The sequence below is a fragment of the Eumetopias jubatus genome, unplaced genomic scaffold (assembly GCF_037043125.1).
Source record: "Eumetopias jubatus isolate StellerSeaLion01/CBP00866 unplaced genomic scaffold, mEumJub1_p1.0 scaffold_13, whole genome shotgun sequence".
In the NCBI taxonomy this organism is placed as follows: domain Eukaryota; kingdom Metazoa; phylum Chordata; class Mammalia; order Carnivora; family Otariidae; genus Eumetopias; species Eumetopias jubatus.
Window position 1 is genome coordinate 97480694 of NW_028274819.1, and position 18520 is coordinate 97499213.

Here is an 18520-nt window from a genome sequence, read left to right on the forward strand (position 1 = left end):
ATTTTTACTGATGACAAGTATATCAAGCCAAGAATGACTGTAACTGGATCAATTTGGCCATACAGGACTAAAATCTTAAAGTAACCAAGATGTTGTTATTAATGCTCGTTAGCTCCTCTATTGAAAGTACAAATAAAAAAGTCAAAAACATTGCAGATATCTGTCTCATCTCAGCAGGAATTTTCTGCATGGCTACACTTACTGCTTAACCCTATTCAGACAAGTGAAGTACTATCCATGGACCAACACAAAGCACTCCCGAGAATGCTATCCAGAGAGAGCTTGATGAAGGTCAAGTTCTGTAAAGCGTTCATCTGTAATCAGGTTTCTATTCAAGAAAACAGTAGGTGTCAATCACAGTCTTGAGTTCCAATTCTGTCTGTGCCCCTAACTAGGCATCAAAGCGTGGGCGAAATCACTTTCACCTCTTGAGCCTCCGTTAAAAAAAAAAAAAAAAAAAGCGGGGGAAAGAGAAGAAAAGAGGATTGAAAACTCTAAGCTGGCCCAGTTCTGACAAGGAGTTCTGAGATAAATTTTGTAAAACATCTAGGCCAATTTTCAGAGCAAGGGCCAGAAATACAAAGTACCCGGAGTGCAAAGAACCGTCCTCGCTTCTTTCCTTCTAAATGCCCGGGTCACCGGCCAGTAATACGGATCAGCTCATTTGGATCTGCTGATCAGTATTTTTAGAGTCCTCTTCTCTGAATCCTAATTCCCTGGCAGAACAGAGGAAACAGTGGTCTATTTACAAACACTTAAAAGAATAGACATTTGTAAGGGGCAGATACAAGTCTGTGACCTTGCGAAAGTCACTCCCTCTCTGGATTTCGGTTTTGTTTTGTTTGTTTTAACTCTTGGGTAAAAGAACGGAAGGGTACTGGGGTGGCCGATCCAGCTCAGAATTCCAAAGCTCTAGCCCTCGCTCCTCGCGTTCCAGGGCCAGATTCGGGAGGAGGAGCGCTGGGCGGGCCCACCTGGCTGGCGACCGCGGAGCAGGCGTGGCTGGGGCGAGCGGCAACCCGGGCGCCCCGCAGGGACGGCGAGCGCCTCTCCCTCCGACGCGCCCACGGACCGCGGGCCACGCCCGGCTCGCGAGCACCTGCGCCGCGCCGCCGTGCAGACCTGCGGCCGCCCGCCCGAGCCCGGCGTGGCAAGGCCTCCCGCGCCCCCAGGCAGGAGGAGAACACCGCCCCCCCCCCGCCCCCAGCCCCTCCTCGGCGGCCAGGCGGGGCCATCTGCCCGCCTCCTTCCCCGCGAGTGCGCCGGGCGGACCGGCCCGCCCTGGTCCCCAGCCCAGCCCGGCGGCCGCAGTCCGGCCGTTCGCGCCGCGCTGTTACCTGGCCGAGCGCCCCGGGAAGCCTCGGGCGCCTTGGCCCCAGAGCTCAGAGCGAGGATCCCCGGAGCAGGAAGCGGCGGAGAGAAGGAGAGAGAACGATGCTCTGACGGCGGCGGAAGAGGAGCCCGGGGTCTGGGGGCACCTTGTGGCTGGGAGGACGGAGCGCAGAACGCGAGCTGGACGCCGGAACCGGAGGGTTGCTCCTCCAGCGCTCCGGGCTGGGGGGTGGGGGGTGGGGGGAGAGATAACGGGGTGTGACCTAGTGGTCACGTGAGACCCGCAGGCTGCTGCCCTTGTTTGCGTGTTTGTTGTTTGTTTGTTTGAATGATTACCCATCCCGCCCCCCGTCCCCCCCAGGTTGGGACAGCCCATCCAGTAACTGAGGACTCGCACCCCTACTAGGCACTGTGGGAGATACAAGATCTCATCGCTGCTCTCACGCTTGAGTCTCAGTTGTGAAACAAGCACACAAATCACTAATTTGCCAGGAAAGTGCTTAGGCTTGGGAATTAGTAGTCCTTTTCGTGACAGCCCTGCCACCAACTTGGCGGTAGACTATAAGGCTTAAAAGTAAACCCGGCTTGGTTACTGACTCTGTGTCTTTGGGCAAGTTACTTAACCTCTCTGTGCCTCCATTTTTCTCAAACACAGAACGGGGATAGTAATAATAGGCTTCTTATAAGGCCATTGTGAGAATTTTACACGCTTTACCTATGTAAACTGCTTAGAACAATGGCGGGCCCCAGGAAGTCACTATATAAATGTTAATTATTGTGGTCGGTGACACTTCCGGTAAATCCCTTCTCCTCTTCGAGATCTATTAATACCAAGGAAAGTCAGTTGGAAGAGATGAGCAAACAAGTATGGAGGCTCAAATGGGGTAAAGAGGGTATGTGGATTTGTTTATTAGGATGGGCAACAATGGGACGCTGAGGGGCCCAGACAGTCATAAAAAGACTTAAAAGTTGTTAAGCAGAGGTGTGAGCATTTACACCGTGGCTGGGGTATAGTTAATAATCTAGTTTTGACATTTATCTTGCCAGTCTCTCATGAGTAAGGATCAAACTGTTTTCATCTTTGTTTGTCTAGTACCTGGTGGGAGGCAGATGTGCTAGATGTTCACTGGTTGGAGGAATGGGAAATGAGCCTGGAAAAGTGTCTTGGAAGCATAGTGGGGGTCCTAAACCTTGTTAATCTTCTATACCATTTAGGAAGTGTCTTCCAAATACCCTTGTAGGCTGTATCTTGAAAAGTATGATTTAGTAGGCTTGGTGTGGGGCCTAGGAACATGTATCTTAAAACTTAACCCACAGGTCATTCAGATATTAGTCATGTTTCAGAACCACTGCTGGGCGCCTGGGTGGCTCAGTTGGTTAAGCGACTGCCTTTTGGCTCAGGTCATGATCCTGGAGTCCCGGGATCGAGTCCCACATCGGGCTTCCTGCTCAGCAGGGAGTCTGCTTCTCCCTCTGACCCTCTTCCCTCTCGTGCTTTCTCTCTCTCATACTCTCTCAAATAAATAAATAAAATCTTAAAAAAAAAAAAAAGAACCACTGCTGTCAGAGGACATTAAGTGACCCCGTTGCCAGCCTGAAATGCTAGACTGAGGCATCTTATTATGTGGGTAACAGGAAGCCTATGATGTTATTGGGCAAGGGGATAATGTTACCATGTTCTCCAAGCCCTTGTTACTCAAAGTGTGGTCCATAGCCCAGCAAAATCCACAGCTCCCGGAGTTTGGTAGAAACACAGAATCTCAGAATTCCAATGTGTAAGAGAAGTTGAGAATCACTGCTATGCACCCAACTGAAGTCATTATAAGATGAATGGAGAAGACAGCCTGCTTCAAGTGGGTTGGAACAGACCAGATAAGAGGTAATGAGAGCCTGAAGAAAGAGAACAGGGAAGGATCCATTTCACTAAATGGATACTATGCAAATCTCAACTTTCCCCATTTGCTTATAATTGTTGTAGTATTTTTTTTCTTCTTCTAGTATCTCAATTTGGAACTACTTTCTTGCTGCCACCATTTTCCAGGGAAGAACAGAGTACTAAAAGGCTTCAGGGGTCTAAAGACTGGGCGAATAAGGGAAAGAGCCAGTTCTTCTATTAGAGCCTTTATTGGGCCTTTATCCTAGGGTGATTAATAGTCCAGGTTCAAGCTTCATTACCTTGTATTAAATTTACTAATTTACATATGTTTGGCCACAACCCTTGTTCTACCAAATCAGATACTAGTCAACAGTGGCATCCCCCCAAGAAGTAAGGGAGAGCAGGGGACAGGAAGCTCTCCACCAATTTATTAGAATAATGACAATAATTGTGATCATAATCACAATAATAACAGACAACACTTATTGTACCAGGCTTTGTTCCAAGCACTTTATCTATATTATTAACATTTAATTCTCACAGGTCTATGAAATGGGTCCTATTGTTATCCCCATATTATAGGTGAGAAACTAAGGCACAGAGCAGTCAAGGAACTTGCTCAAGGTGACATGATTAGTAGGAGGCAGATTTGAGTATGAACCCAAGCAGTATGGCTCTGGAGGTCATGCTTTCAACCACCAAGATACGCTGCCTGAACTTGACTAGAATCCCCTACAGATGTGTACTCTATTATTAGGTATTCACAGCTCCTAGCCTCAGTGAAGGGCACTAGAAATTGTTCAGAGGTAAAAAAGGAATTTAATTTTCAAAAATCTTAATTGCCTATTATGTAGTAGGGACAGTGGTTTGTTGTTGTTGTTGTTGTTGTTAAGATTTTATTTATTAATTAGCACAAGCAGGTGAAAGGACAAAGGAAGAGGGAGAAGCAAATTCCCAGCTGAGCAGGGAGCCTGACATGGAGCTCGATCCAGGACCCTGAGATCATGACCTGAGCCTAAGGCAGACACTTAACTGACTGAGCCACCCAGGCGCTCCGGTATTAGGCACGGTGTTAATCATGGGGATATAGAGAAAAAGAGCCTCCACTGTAAAGAGCTTCCCACAGTCTAAAAGGAGAAGCAGAAGAATCAGCAAATGCAGTACATAAGATACAGCAGGTGCATGCGGAGTTCACAGGGAGGAGGGGCACTGAGCCTAAAACCTGGGGGCTCAGGCAGAATTCCTAACTTGAGTCCTGGAACTAAGTTCATTCTCTGAGTTTCACCAAAAGTCCTTAGTACTAGGAGCCCACAGCTGGGCCCACCAGTCTTGAGTCAACTAAAAATTGAAGTATGAAAATTTGAAAAGTAGCAGGAGCAATTCTTCTCTTTCTTTCTGCCTGGGCAATGACTGGTTTTTGCCCATAGATTCTCTTGTGCCTAGTTAGCTCCTGAAGAAGCTAACCAAGCTTTGGTTATACTTCACTGGAATTTTATAGAATCATGCATACATGAAAAGTGAACCAGTGCCCACTTCCAGGTTTGACTCTGTTAAACAGTTGTCCAAGACAAGGGATAATGGAAGCTACTGGAGGCTGAGCAGTGAGGCTACAATTCTGCATTTCTTTCATAAAAACTGTGGTCAAATAGCCCAGGAATTGACCCTGATACAGAGTCAACTGATCTTTGACAAAGAAGCTAAAGCAATACAATGAAGAAAAGATGGTGTCTTCAACACATGCTGCTGGAACAACCAAACATCCACATGCAAAAAAAAAAAAAAAAAATGCATCCAGACCCAGACCTCATACCCTTCACAAAAATGAACTCAAAATGGATCATAGACCTAAATGTAAAATGCAAAACTATAACATTTCAGGAAGAGAACACCTAGAGGGAGAAAACCTAGATGACCCTGGGTATGGTGATGCCTTTTTAGATAAAACAACAAAGATACAACCCATGACAGAAATAATGGGTAAGCTGGACTTCATTAAAATTAAAAATATCTGCTCTGCAAAAGACAAATATCAAGAGAATTAGAGGACAAGCCATGGACTGGAAGAAAACGTTTGCAAAAGACACATCTGATAAAGGACTGTTACCCAGAATAGACAGAGTAGCTCTTAACAGGCAACAATAAGAAAATAAATAACCTGATTAAAAAGTGGGCCAATGACCTGAACAGATACCACACCAAAGAAGACATATGGATGGCAAATAAGCACATAAAAAGATGCTCCACATCATATGTCATCAGGAAAATGCAAATGAAAACAACCGAGCTACTACTACACACTTATTAGAATGACCAAGATCCAGAACACTTGGCAACACCAGATGCTGGCGAGGATTTGGAGCAAGAGAAACTCTCATACACTGGTGGGCATGCAAAATGGTGCAGCCACATTCTGTTAGGGGACAGTTTGGAGGTTTCTTACAAAACAAAATAGACTCTTACCGTACGATCCAGCAATTACGCTCCTTGGTATTTACCCAAAGGAACTGAAGACTTCTGTCCACATCAAAACCCCACACACAGATGTTTATGGCAGCTTTCGTTATAATTGCCAAAACTTGGAAGCAGCCAAGATGTCCTTTGGTAGATGAATGGATAAACTATGGTGTATTCAGACAATAGAATATTATTTATTCAGTGCTAAAAGGAAATGAGCTATCAAGCCATGAAGACATGGAGGAATTTTAAATGCACATTACTAAGTGAAAGAAGCCAATCTGGAAAGGCTATGTACTATGATTTCAACTATAGGACATTCTGGAAAACGCAAAGCTATTAGAGATGGTAAAAAAAATCAATGTTCGCAGGGTGTAGGGGGGAGAGAGATGAACAGGTGGAGCACAGAGGATTAGGGCAGTGAAAATACCCTGCATATTACAATGATGAGTTATATGTCATTATATTTTTATCCAAACCTGCATCATGTGCAACACCAGAAGTGAGCTCTAAGATGAACTGTGAACTTTATGTAATTATTGTGTGTCAATGTAGGTTCTTCCTTCGTTTAAAAAAAAAAAAAGTACTTTCTGGTGAGTGATGTTGATGATGGGAGGTTATGCACATGAGGGGGCAGGGGTGTATGGGAAATCTCTGTACCTTCCTCTCAATTTTGGTGTAAATCTAAAACTGCTCTAAAAAAATAAAGTTTTTTTAAAAAGATGAAATGAATGAAAACCAGCATGTGGTTTGTGCCCATCCAGGGATGCCCCAAAAAATAAATAAATAAATAAGAGAGAAAAGAAAAGAAAACCAGCATTGTGAACAGTGTAACTACCCATGGGTTCCTGGGTCACAGAGTTGTCCCTTTATATATTTAAATGAGTCCCAAAGCCTCCTCTTGATGTCTCTTTGCTGCATACCTAGCCCCTTCCAACTGGATCTTTTCTTGAGACAGTAACCACTACCAGTAGGCTTTCTTCTCCAGCTTCCTGACATGAAATATTTGTCTGAATATAAAGTTCATTCAAACATCAGAAATAGCTAAGTCTCAATTACTTACATATAGATTTCCCACTTGGATATTGTTTACAACAAATGTTTCATCCCAATTTCAGTTTTTCCCCATGAGCCATTACATTTTTGAAGGGTCTCCCTTTCCCACAGGTCAGTGTTTCCTTCAGGAATGGTAGCTATTTAAATTTTTATTAACCTAAGAAAAACTACCGGGAGAGCTTCCTTGTCCCTCAAGGCCCTCAGCAGAAGTCACAGTGCATTCAAAAGCCAAATATATTTGATTATTGGATTATGCTTTGCTTTACATATCTATTGATTCCCATTGTGAATATTTAATAATTGACCTTCAGGATATCTGCAATATGAGCTTTTCAGCCTCTGCTTCCATCTCTAAAGTCCGAATGACTTGGCCTTAAACATTTACCATCCTCCCACTTAAAAATCTTCCCACCAGTTTCCTGCTACTCTGTCCTCAAGGTAGTTCTGTCAAAAAGAGTAAGAACTCTGAACTCCTCAAAGCCCTGTATTAATGTTTGTCATCTTTAGCATCAGTCTGGGGAGTAACAGACTTAATGCACCAATTTGAAAAATTTTTCCCCATCCCATTTCTTTTAAGTAATATCTGCGCCCAATGTGGGGCTCAAACTCGCATCCCTGAGATCAAGAGTTGAATGCTCCACTGACGGAGCCAGCCAGGTGCCCCCCCCATCCCATTTCACTATATGCACTCATATCCCCTCCCCTCAACAAAAGACACGGAACAATAACCTAACCCTCTTCTTATCAATAGTGGAATCATTTTTATCTTAACTATACAAATTTATTTAGGAACAGAGAGATTCCTTTGAGTCTCAACATTTTCTTGGATATACAGTCTTTTTTTTTTTTTTAAGTTTACCATTTCTGGAATGGCTTCATGTTACATCTCTACACACTGGCCCACAAAGAAGGAGACTAGAGATAATGTTCCCGAGAAGTCAACAAATACTCCCAGCCCATGTGGGAACTCTCTTGTGGAAGCTAGCACAGTATTTCACACTTTGGCATTTTTTTTTCCTTTCTTTTTCTTTTTTTAAAAAGGAGATAAAATATTACAGAGATATCTTCAAAATTCACACCTGAGTTAAACATTTAGCTGGAAATTTCCACATTAAGGAGACAACGTAGCTGCAAAAACAGGAAGGGGCTATATACAGGTACTTTGCCAACGTAATTGTTACGTGTTTGCTTTTCTGTTCTTCCTCCTGCAGCCGGGGGAAGGGAGAGACGACCAGATAAGGACAAGGAAGGAGAGAAGGAATAAACACTCCTGAACTCTGGGGCAGGTGTAGAACACAGAAGAGCACCTGTGGGCAGAGAATTGCGCCCAGGGGACTGAGGGTGGCTCAGCCTTCTGTAAAGAGGAGGGATCCTGGAAAAGGCCATCATGAGTGGATTTGGTTCTAGAAAAGGGGGCGGGGCTACAGAGAACATGGGGTGAAATGAAGAGTCAGTCAGAAAAGTTTGCTCAACAGAGAGAGCATCCAGGCTTTGGTGGAGACGTCAGATTCCAATCTTTTCACAGATTTTAGAGATTGGTTCAGAGATTGGGGCCAAGTTTGGAGTCAAAACCATGATCTCTCCTTCTGGTTGTTCGGCACACTGGGCAAACTGCTGTCCTCAGAGGCCCACAGAGGAGTTGGAAAATAACGGCAAGGTGTCCTTTCTGAGAAAGACTACTGCCACAGGGAAGCCGTGTGAAGTATTTGAAACTAGAGGATTGGAGCACAGGGAAAGAAGGTGAAAATGGTTAACACCTGGTGGCGGGGGGGGGTGTGATTCAAGAGCACTCGGAGCCAGCGCGTGGTTTAGTCACAGTTCGGATCTCTGGAGACCCTCACTCCTGAAGAAGCAAGAGCTTGGGTTGACAGTGGGGATTCTCTTCCTCTCTTCCGACAGTGGTCTGTCCATACAGAGAGGGCGTGATTCCCTTCCTCCCAGGGGGGACATGCAGGGCCAGGTGGATTCGGAGAAACTTTTTGGCCTCAGTGGAGGTAGGTGGGATGATTCCATCGGTACCAAGATCTGGAAGGAAGAAGAAGCGAGTCAATCCTAACGCTGCCAACAGGATGAGGGAAGGCGCAAAGGGGCAACGAACTCCTAACAGGTACGGGGTTTCTCTCTGGAATTAGATTATGGTGATGGTTATGCAAAATTGTGAATACACTAAAATCCAGGTGTCGTACACTTTAGATGGCAATTTTTACAGTAGGTGAATTCCTATCTCAAAGCATTTTTTTAAAAAATGTGCATTATATGGGATTTTTGTCCTCCTTTTGTGGTGGGAGAGGTTGAGGAGCCCCAGTATTTTGGGCTGTGCAACCGTGGGCTGGTAAGAGCTGGCTGCCTTGCTGAATGGCCCGGGTTTGGACAAGAGGATTCATCTCCTCCCACAGGGCGACTGCCTAACTTTCAAGTCTCTGCTTTGTTCTGACTCAGGGAAGAATCTCTCAAGGCACCTGCTCCGAGAATAGCTTTCAAAAGGAGCTGACTCGTGGGCCCCGGAGGCTGCTGCCTTCACTGCATCACAGGTGGGAGTCCGAGTGAGGCAGCGGTAGTCCTCTCTCTCATTCTGTCAGCCACACTTGGCTGCTCCGGCTCACGCCACAACACCCCAAGAACAGGGTTCCCGGCATGAAGAGGAATACTCCTAAGCCCACTGAAGGACCTGGCCCTTTCTAACGGGAGTGTTTGGAAATTTCCACCCTCCCGGTGAGGATGGAAATTTTGGCTTTGTTGACATCAGCTCCTTGCCAGGACGGCTCCCTGGCCGAAGCTTCTCCTTAAAGCCTCCTCCCTAGGGATATGGTCCAGCCCAGCTGTTCACTCTGTCCCCCCACCCCTGCCACCCCACTCCCCTTTCCAGCCCTGTGACGAGCTTTCTTTCCAGAGCTAGGGACCCAACTTCTCACGTGTCCCTCGACCCTGCTAGGATGTCGTGGTCCTCTCTCCTCCACCTTACCCCGAAGAGTTAAAACTGGAGGAGCTCACTGCCGCTTTGGAGTTATTTTGAGATGCAGTGGGGCTGTTGGCCTGGAGTCCTGAGCCGGGCGATGAAGACCTGCTGTTGTTCCCTGGGGAACAGGATGACGTTACTGAGGATGAAGAGGGGCAAAAACAAGGGGGAGATGATGCTGCTGGGTCCTGGGACCTCCTGCCACAGCCCTCAGACATGTCTCTCCAGAGAACTCCCACTCCTCCCTGCCTCCCACCCACCTGCCCACCTCCTGCCACGTTAGCATCAACACCCGGCCCAGAGGGGCTCTCATCATAAATACTCCTCTCAGCTCGGGCCCTGGAGAGCAGCACAGCTGGTTCTGCAGGTCCGAGACTTGCCAAATGCAAAAGGACAGATGCCAAAATCATCCTACTGCAGCACACACCCTGGGCTGGGCATATGTAGCCCCAGACCAAGAGACAGGAGGGGCCAAAGAACAGGAACTCTTGGAAAGGAGGAGAGGAGGGAGAGAGGGAACAGTGAACAGGAGAGGGAAAGAGAATCTGAGAACACAGCGTCTCTGGGGTGCCCATCTCCACAAAAAAGATACACAGATTTCTAGAAAGAACACAGCCAGGAGAGAGGAGCCCCAAGTCTCGGGCCCTGGCCATTCACTAAGGGACTCTGGCCCATGGTGCCTTGCTTCACTTCGCCGAAGCGCATTTTTGTCCTCTGTAAAATGGCAGATTTGGATGCTTATTTTTGGATTTCCCGAACAGCGTGCCGGGAGTAAGGTGACAGATACCTTACCATCCAAGCAAGCCAAGACACTCCGAGGAGTGGGAAACAGTGCAAACGTTATGTCAGGACAAGAGGCAGACACTAGGACGGTCCTGGGCATATCCAGACGGATGGTCACCCTCCTAGTTCTTTGAAAGTCTCTAACTCCTTTTTGAAAAATAGAGTTCGGGAGGAAGCTGGTTTGGGAAGCCCTGCCTTCCACACAGCTCCTTTAGGGATGTTAAATGCACTCCGGTGTTGAGAAGTGTGGCAACTAAGACAGAAAGCAAACACTTGCTTTCATCTTAGCTTCTCCAGCATTTCCCAAACTTACTCGATGGTGGAACCCTTCTTCTCCTAGCACAGATCTTCCTAGCCTTTGAAAGACATTTAAGGAATGCTGACCTAAGCAGTTACCGTTCACCGCTACCATCCCCCTGTTGAAAGGACTTCTGGAGTTATGCAGAAACCCCATGGCAAAGCTCACCTGTTCCAGGCATGGTGCTGTGGACAGGAGGGACAGAGAGGGGGCCCAGAGACCCAGAGGGAGAGACCTGAAAGGCAACAGAAATTTGTAAATGTCTGTGTCTGCTTCTTTCTCCGATCTTGAGTGCTTCTCCTAGGGTGCCGGGTCCCCAGAGGGCAGACAGCAGGGCTCAGCTTCCCTGATGACTGCCTAGTTCCAAACCTACACTTTGTCCCCCACTTCCACAAGAAGGCCTGTGGATCACATGCAGCATCGGCTCAGCTCTGGCCCGCTCTGGCAGGGGCTGCCCGCTGCCGACACCGGGCCCTGCCCTCCCTGCCGTGGCCCCTGGCGAGGCTCTTCCGCACAGCCAGGCAGGGTGATGAGTGATGCCTCTTGGCTCCTGCTGGGGCAGACACTGTTGGTTGGCTATCTATTCGCCAGTCCCCAGTCCTTTTTTTTTTTTTTTTTTTTTTAATAAAAGATCCCTTTGCTCAGGGCAGCAGAGCCCAGCAGCTTCCCAGCCTGATGTAGGAGAGGACCCCCGACTCCCCACAAAAAACTGGAGGGGCTGAACTTTGGACCCTGAAGCTTTTCATTTGGCCCTGGGGACCTCACAGCATCATCAACTCTGAGATTGGGAAGGGACTTAAGAGGATTCAGTTTAAGCCCTTCAGGACTCTCCCCCTTCAGATTACTCCCTTAGCACAACCTAGAACAAGATGTAATAGGAAGAATGGACTTGGGGGCCCAACAGATCTGGGGGTGAGAACCTGGTTCCACCATATCGCTCCATGTGACTTTAGGCAAGTGACCTAACCCCACTGAGATCTGGTTTTCTCATCCATGGAACAGAGCTAATACCTCCCCTATATTTCCTTTTAATTAAGATTTAATGAGATAACATCCATAAAGCTTCCCCCTCAATGCTTGACAGAGAGCGCCAGGCTTGTTAAATGTTAGTTGCCTTCCTCCCTGAAGTTAGTCGCCGACTGTCTCTGGACGCTGTTCACCTCTTCATCTGAGCTGAAGTCTGCATACCTTGCTTCCGCTTCATTCTTCTCACGCCGACAGAGCAAGGACAGGGGAAGGACGTTGGAAGGAAGTTCTGTTCGCGGAGCTGGGATTCGATGTTCCTCCCCTCCCTGGTTTGGATCATCCCCTCCCAACAGGATGCAGCATGTACTCATTTCCCAATTAATCAGCTGCGGCTCTTCTGTCTTCACTTACTTGCCCATTTACAAGGAGCCTCCTCACTAGGCAGGGGGCCCACGAAGGGTGGGGACAGGTGTGGGGCCGTGTGGTAAGAGATGTTATCAACCAGCTCTCTCCTTCTCCTCCCCCTCCTTCCCTCCCTATTGGCACACCCGAGAAATTTGTTGTTGTTTTAAAATAAATAATGTATTTAGTCACTGTGACCAGCTTCTTCTGTTTCCTTCTGGAGGCAGGCTGTGCATATGCAAGCAGATATATATATCTTTTATATATGACTCCCCCTTTTCAATTGTTTATATAAAGGGTAGCATTCTGCCCACAGTGGTTGGTGCCTTTTTTTTTTTTTTTTTTTTTGGCTTAACTGTATATCCTGGAGATCATTTCATATCAGAGCAGAAGAAACTATGTCCTAGTGCCAAGGAGACTGTCCCAGTGAGACCTGAGAAGATAGAGTCAGAACATTTTCTCCCTCTGCTTCCTTCATAACATCACAAGCATGAACGGTCATTACTTATTTAACATCTTTCTCCCCAACTAGGCTGTCAGCTTCCAAGGGCAGGATGATGCCTGAGGAGTTCTACAGTGTCTACTACCATGTCTGGAACTTTGCAGGTGCTCAGTAAATATGTGTTGCATGAATGATGAGAAGGCATCAGGCTCCTTCCCAGCTCCTCTATGCTTCCCACTGCTTTTCTCCATGTGGGAACCAAATTGAGAACCTACTTCCCAAAGCCCTGTGTTTAAAGATTTCAGTGCTCTTCTGACATGGCTCCATTTCCTTAACACGCCCGACATAACCTTGTCCCCGCCCAGCACTCCAGCCTCCTCATTCACCCTCCCTGGGTTGCAGCCCATTCCAGCCTGCTATGCTTCCTCTTTCCAGCCTGCCCAGCCTCAGGGCCTTCGTATACACTCTTTCCTCTGCCTAGAATGTTCTTCCCTACACTCTCTCCTCCCTGTGCACCGCCATCCCCATTACTGTCTACTTATGCTTTGGCTGTCAGTTTGAGCATCATTCCTCCGAGAAGCCCCTGACATCTTGCCCTAGGTTAGGTCCTCTAAATCCTCCTGCATCCCCTCTGGAGATTTCATCCCAGAGAGCATTTATTCAATGTCTGCTTTCCCCGCTGGACTGCAAGCAGGGATCCTAAGCATCCTGTGCACCCCCGTGTCCCAATGCCAAACATTTGGTGGGTACTCAATAAATATTTAAGAAAGGAACTGTGAATGAATATCATGTTGCCTCCAACTTCAGATTTTCAGTGGTTCCCTAGAGCTTGCGGGGTAATTTAGTATCTGTGGCCCATCGTGATCCAGCCCTCACCAACTTCTCTTTGTCCCCAAGACTTTGCTTCAGCCAGATGGAAATGCTTGCGATTCCCCAAATGCAGCATGTTGTTTTATAATTCCGTGCCTTCTCACAGATGGTTCTTCCTGTCTGGTATGTTGTTCTCACTAACTTCTAATTTGTTCTGCAAACAAATTAGGGGGTCAGCCCTCCCAAACTCCATTCTGATTGGAGTGTCTTTGATCTGTGTTCCTCTGGGCTCCCGGAGCACTCCTACAGGGCTCCTCACATCTTCACTGCAATGTCTTGCCTCTTCTGACTCCTCCTTCTGAGTGTCCTCCCTTGATCCTCTTCGTTGACCTGTACCTCAAATGCTGGTGTTCCCTAGGGTTAAGATCTAGACTTTTCTCTTGGTTCCCTTGTGCAAACTCCGTAACTGAGCTCCTCCTCCCCCAGGATTTCAGCCACCACCTTATGCTTCTGATTCCCCGATCCATGTCTCTATCTTGGCCTTCTCTTCTGACCTGCGGACCCATAATCACAGGTGCCCAAGGACATTCCCACTTGGGTGTCCCACAGGCTTCACTGTACATTATAAGGATATAAAGAATGGGGATCATCACTTCTTCCCACTCCCAAATCAGCTCCTCCCTCTGTGTTTGCCTGTTCCATCAATGGCATACCCCCTGCCCCATCAACCCAACCTGAAATGCTGAGAGTCAGCCCAGAGTATTCCCTTTCCTTCATCGTTCTCCTTGCCCCCACCCGATTTCCCATTCATTACCCAAGACCTAATAATTCTACCTTCTAATTATCTCTTGAGTCTCTCCCATCCCCTCATTCTTACCCGCTACGTTTACTTCGGCCCTCATTACTTCTCTCCCGGATAACCGCAAACACATTGTAGCTGGTTTCCCTACAACCAGTCTTGCGTCTCTCAAAACCACCCTTTATACAGCAGAGTGATCATTCCAAAAGCCAGATCTGATGATGCCAATGGCCTGCTCAAAATCCTTCAGTGACTCCTCTAAGGCTTCAAATTCCTTAGCATTACACATCGTCACCTCAGTCTGGCCCTTGCTGGTCTGTCCAGCCTCCTCTCTCAACATCCCTCCCACAGGGAACCACCTATAGTTCCGGGAACGTGTCATACATTCAGCCTCCCTGCTCCATCCTACTGTTCTCATACTTTCCCCCATGAGAACTCCACCCTACACTTATTTGCCTCTTCACTCCTTGTCCGTTTAGACTCAGCTCAGGTATTAATTATCTCCTTGGGGAAGCCTACTCTAACCACCACCTTGTAAGGCTTTATTAGCTGCAACTGCTAAGTTCTCCTCAAGAAATTATCATGTTGTTTATCACTTGTTTATTTGTCTGTCTCCTCTGCTAGGCAGTGAGATCCTCCAGGACAGGGGAGAGATGTTATTTATTTGTGTAACCCTAGCACTCTGCACAAAGATCAATATATAGTAGGTGGTCAAGGAATGTTTGGTGAAAGAACGAACAAATGGTGTCATTTTTATGAGACAGCTATGTTCCACGCCAGACAAGGCTGATTTTCACCCATCTCTGAGTGCTGGAAGATTTGAGGACAATACCATTGTCCTCAGTTCCCTTAACCTTCTAACCATATATATCAACCCCAAAGATGAGGAAGAATTTTCTCACCTCTACCCTCCAGGCACTCTCTCTCCCTGGAGGGAGAAGATATTTCTTATTCCCCAAACTTCCAAGTCTGCCTAAACTGCAAATTATTCCCAGCCCTGACCTCCAGAATCATAGATACAACTGTCTACTTGACACTTCCTCTTGGGTGCTTAGATGCACGTCTAGCTTAATCTGACCAGCTCCAAATTCTTAGTCTTTTCCCTCAAACCTGTACCTCCAGCATTCTTCATCATCTTAAAAAAACAGGGCAACACCTCCGACCAGTTGCTCAGGTCAAAACCCTTGAAGTCACCTTGGCTTCATTTCTCATACTCCGTATCTGAGCTGTCAGCACATCTTGTTGGCTCCATGGTTGAAGTGTATTCAGAATCCAACCACTTCTTGTCACTGCCATGGCTACCTTCTTAGCCTAAGCTACCTCTATTCTCAGCCTGGGTATTGTAGTTCTCCTCACCCGTGTCCTGCTTCTAGATTATTCTCCATGCAGCAGCCCACCTCAGCCAGCTCAGACTTCTCTGCCCACAGTTCTCCAGTGGCTTACTTCATACAAACTCAAAGCCAGGGTCCTTTCAGCGACCTCCATGAGCTTGGGTGGTCTGCTCTGCGTTACTCCTCTGACTTTCCCTCCTATTCTCTCCTTCCTCAGCCTGCCCCAACTACACTGGCTTCCTTCCTCTCCCTCAAACATGCCAGGTCTTTTTACTTGCTGGTCCCTCTGCCTGGAACACTCTTTGCTCTAGATAGTTCTTTCCTTCTCAACACTTTGGGCTCCGCTCAAATGTCACCTGACCAGGGAGGTCCTCTCTGACCTCTCTATTAAAAAAGCATCGCCCCACAGTTACTTTCAATCCCCTTACTCTTCTTTATTCTCATTTATATTATGTAGATTCTATATACGGCATATTTTTGCTTGCTTATTTATTTATTTATTTATTTATTTATTTATTTATTTATGGCATGCCCCTCGCAACTCCCGACTGCCATCTTCCCCAGGATGGAGAAGACTTTTTGCCCTCCAGGCACCATTCCTATCCCTCCCCCAGTGCTGGGTGGCAGCTTGGTTCCCGGTCACTCACCAGGCGGGAGTTGTAGACAGGTGATTTGATGGGTGTGGTCACAGGGCAGTTGATTCGCTTCTCCTTCTGACGTCGGTTGCAGAACCAGACTCTTACCACTTCCTTCTCCATGGACAGCTGCTCTGCAATCATGGAGATCTCCTCGGAGCTGGGTTTGGGGTTCTACAGAGACCAAAGGGATAAAATGTGGTCAGGAAGAACAGGGAATAGGGTCAAGAATCAGGCAATGGGGGCCAGATGTTCCAAGGAAACAAGATAGAACAAGAGATGGATCAAAAGCTTTAGAATCAGCCCTAGGATGGAATACTGGCTTGCTTTATCAGTTACTGTGTATCCTTAGGAAACTGCCTTAACCTCTCTGAGCCTCAGTCTTACATCTATGAAGTGAGAATAATAATGTCTACTATATAGGATTGTTGTGAGGATAAAATGAGGAAATGTGGGTAAACTGCCCAGCATGGAGCCTGCCACAGAACAGAGGATCCATAGATGTGGTTCGCTTCTCTCCCTTCTCCCTTCAGAAGTTCTGAAAAGAGGCGTCTCCTGCTGAGTTGGGTGGAGCACCCGAAACCCATGTTCCCCTCATGAACTTTTCTTGTGTTATTACTTCCTGTCCTACCTCCAAATAGGAAAAAATAGAGCCAAAGCATGGGGATCCATCGAGACTGAGGAGATATATGTATTATACATAGCTATATGTTATAAATGTGTGTATCTATCTCTCCATTCTCTTGTTCCAACCTCTCCTTCCACCCCATCTTTGATCTCAGCCCCTCTCCCTCCTTCCTACACCCCCTTCCCTTACTCATGCTGCTCCAAGAAACTAATCAACAGGAAAAGCCAGCTCTTGTCATCCTGCCAGAAGCGGCCATCAGATCCTTGAGCCAGATGCCCTGGCGGATTTGCCGGAGTGGGCAGCAGTCTTGGAGGCCCCGGGCCCACAATGTTAAATGAGGCCAAGGGCACCTCCTCTAGGGACATGTGTGGTGTGGTGTGGATTGAGGCTCTGGAAGCTGGTACCTAAGGGATCCTGATTAGAAGCTGTTTCGACACACCTGCTTTCCCCTCTTCCCTTCCCCAGCTCCCACAGGGCACGTAGCTGGTATTATTAACTGCCACATGCTGGCTCAGGAATATGCTTTTGCTACAAGTTCAAACCAGTGTACGTATAATATGATCACAAGCATTTAAATACATGTGGAAGAAAGAAGGAAAGACAGGTAGATGCCATTTGATGGTAGATTTTTTTTCCCCTCTACTTCCTTGTGTTTTCCTAGTTGTTCACAATGAGCATTTACTACATTTATAATTAAAAAAATACAAATTCATGCATAGAAAGTAAAGAATTTGAGATGGTATCTATACTTATCATGATGAGCACTTTGTAATGTATAAACTGTCAAATCCCTGTTGTACCCCTGAAACTAACGTAATATATGTCAACTACAGGTCAACTATTCCTAAAGAAAAAAGAAAGAATTTTATACAGGGCTCTGGTTTACCTCAGGTGAAGACAGAGATCCACCCTCTTTTGGGACCCTATACCCCATTCCTTAACTCTCCCAGCGAGAGGGACAATGGGCCCTCAAAAGATGTCAGGGCCACACCAGGGTACGCGTGGGCGGGTGCATGGGCACCATGGTGCGCACTCGATGGGACTCTCAATCACAGGATTTCATATGTTGTCATTGTCACACTTTCACATTTTTGTACATCAGTGAATTTTTTATATTAAAAGGTTGAGCCAAAAAAAAAAAAAATGTCAGGGCAAGAAGGGTCAGTGGGGGGAAGAAGTTCCTGGCAGTCCCTTTCATCGGCATATATGGGGGCCTGCAGAGGGTGTGTGCACTTGCTTTCTGACCCTTTCCCAGGGCAGGTGTGGTGCGCAGGGGCCTGAGTGTGTCCGCTCATCCAATTGTGTACATCAGCCCACCCGCTCCCACCCGGAGGAGCCGCTCACATCTTGAAATCTCTTCTCCAGAGTCAGGCGGATATTGGTCTCGATGCTGGTCCGTTTCTTCCTCTTCCTACCAAACACTTCATTGAGGGTGGGGAAAGAGCTGGGGGTGTTCATCGAGGGGTCTGATGGAGACGTTTCTGTCGGGAGGTGGAAAGGCAAAGGAAGCTCAGAGAAGAGAATGCACTGGCTGGGGCAGGCTCGGTGTTCATGGCCTTGAGGTCCAACGCCATTTCCTGGTGAGCTCTGCAGTGGCTCTTTTAGGATCAGCCCCCGCCCCCAGCAGGAGAACTGGAACAGGCCAAACATCCTGCTTCTCCTCACGGCTCTGGGCAAAGGTCCTCCGCGACTCCCACGCCCACGCCTCCAGTGTTTGCGGTCATGGTTCAGGGACACTGGGCCATCGGCGGC

General features: G+C 47.2%; 1 protein-coding gene across 3 annotated transcripts in view; it reads right to left on the bottom strand.

Annotated features, from left to right (window-relative positions):
- Nucleotides 1-8703: 8703 nt before the first annotated feature.
- Nucleotides 8704-18520, bottom strand: part of POU2F3 (POU class 2 homeobox 3) — a 72736-nt gene continuing 62919 nt past the window's right edge. For all 3 annotated transcript variants that reach the window (XM_088017636.1, XM_028125982.2, XM_088017635.1), the window contains exons 9-13: nucleotides 18113-18249; nucleotides 16153-16314; nucleotides 10924-10990; nucleotides 9681-9813; nucleotides 8704-8743 (exon numbers count right to left, since the gene is read on the bottom strand). In XM_088017636.1, the coding sequence (XP_087873762.1) occupies nucleotides 8704-8743; nucleotides 9681-9813; nucleotides 10924-10990; nucleotides 16153-16314; nucleotides 18113-18249 (539 nt within the window). The remainder of the gene's footprint in view (nucleotides 8744-9680; nucleotides 9814-10923; nucleotides 10991-16152; nucleotides 16315-18112; nucleotides 18250-18520) is intronic.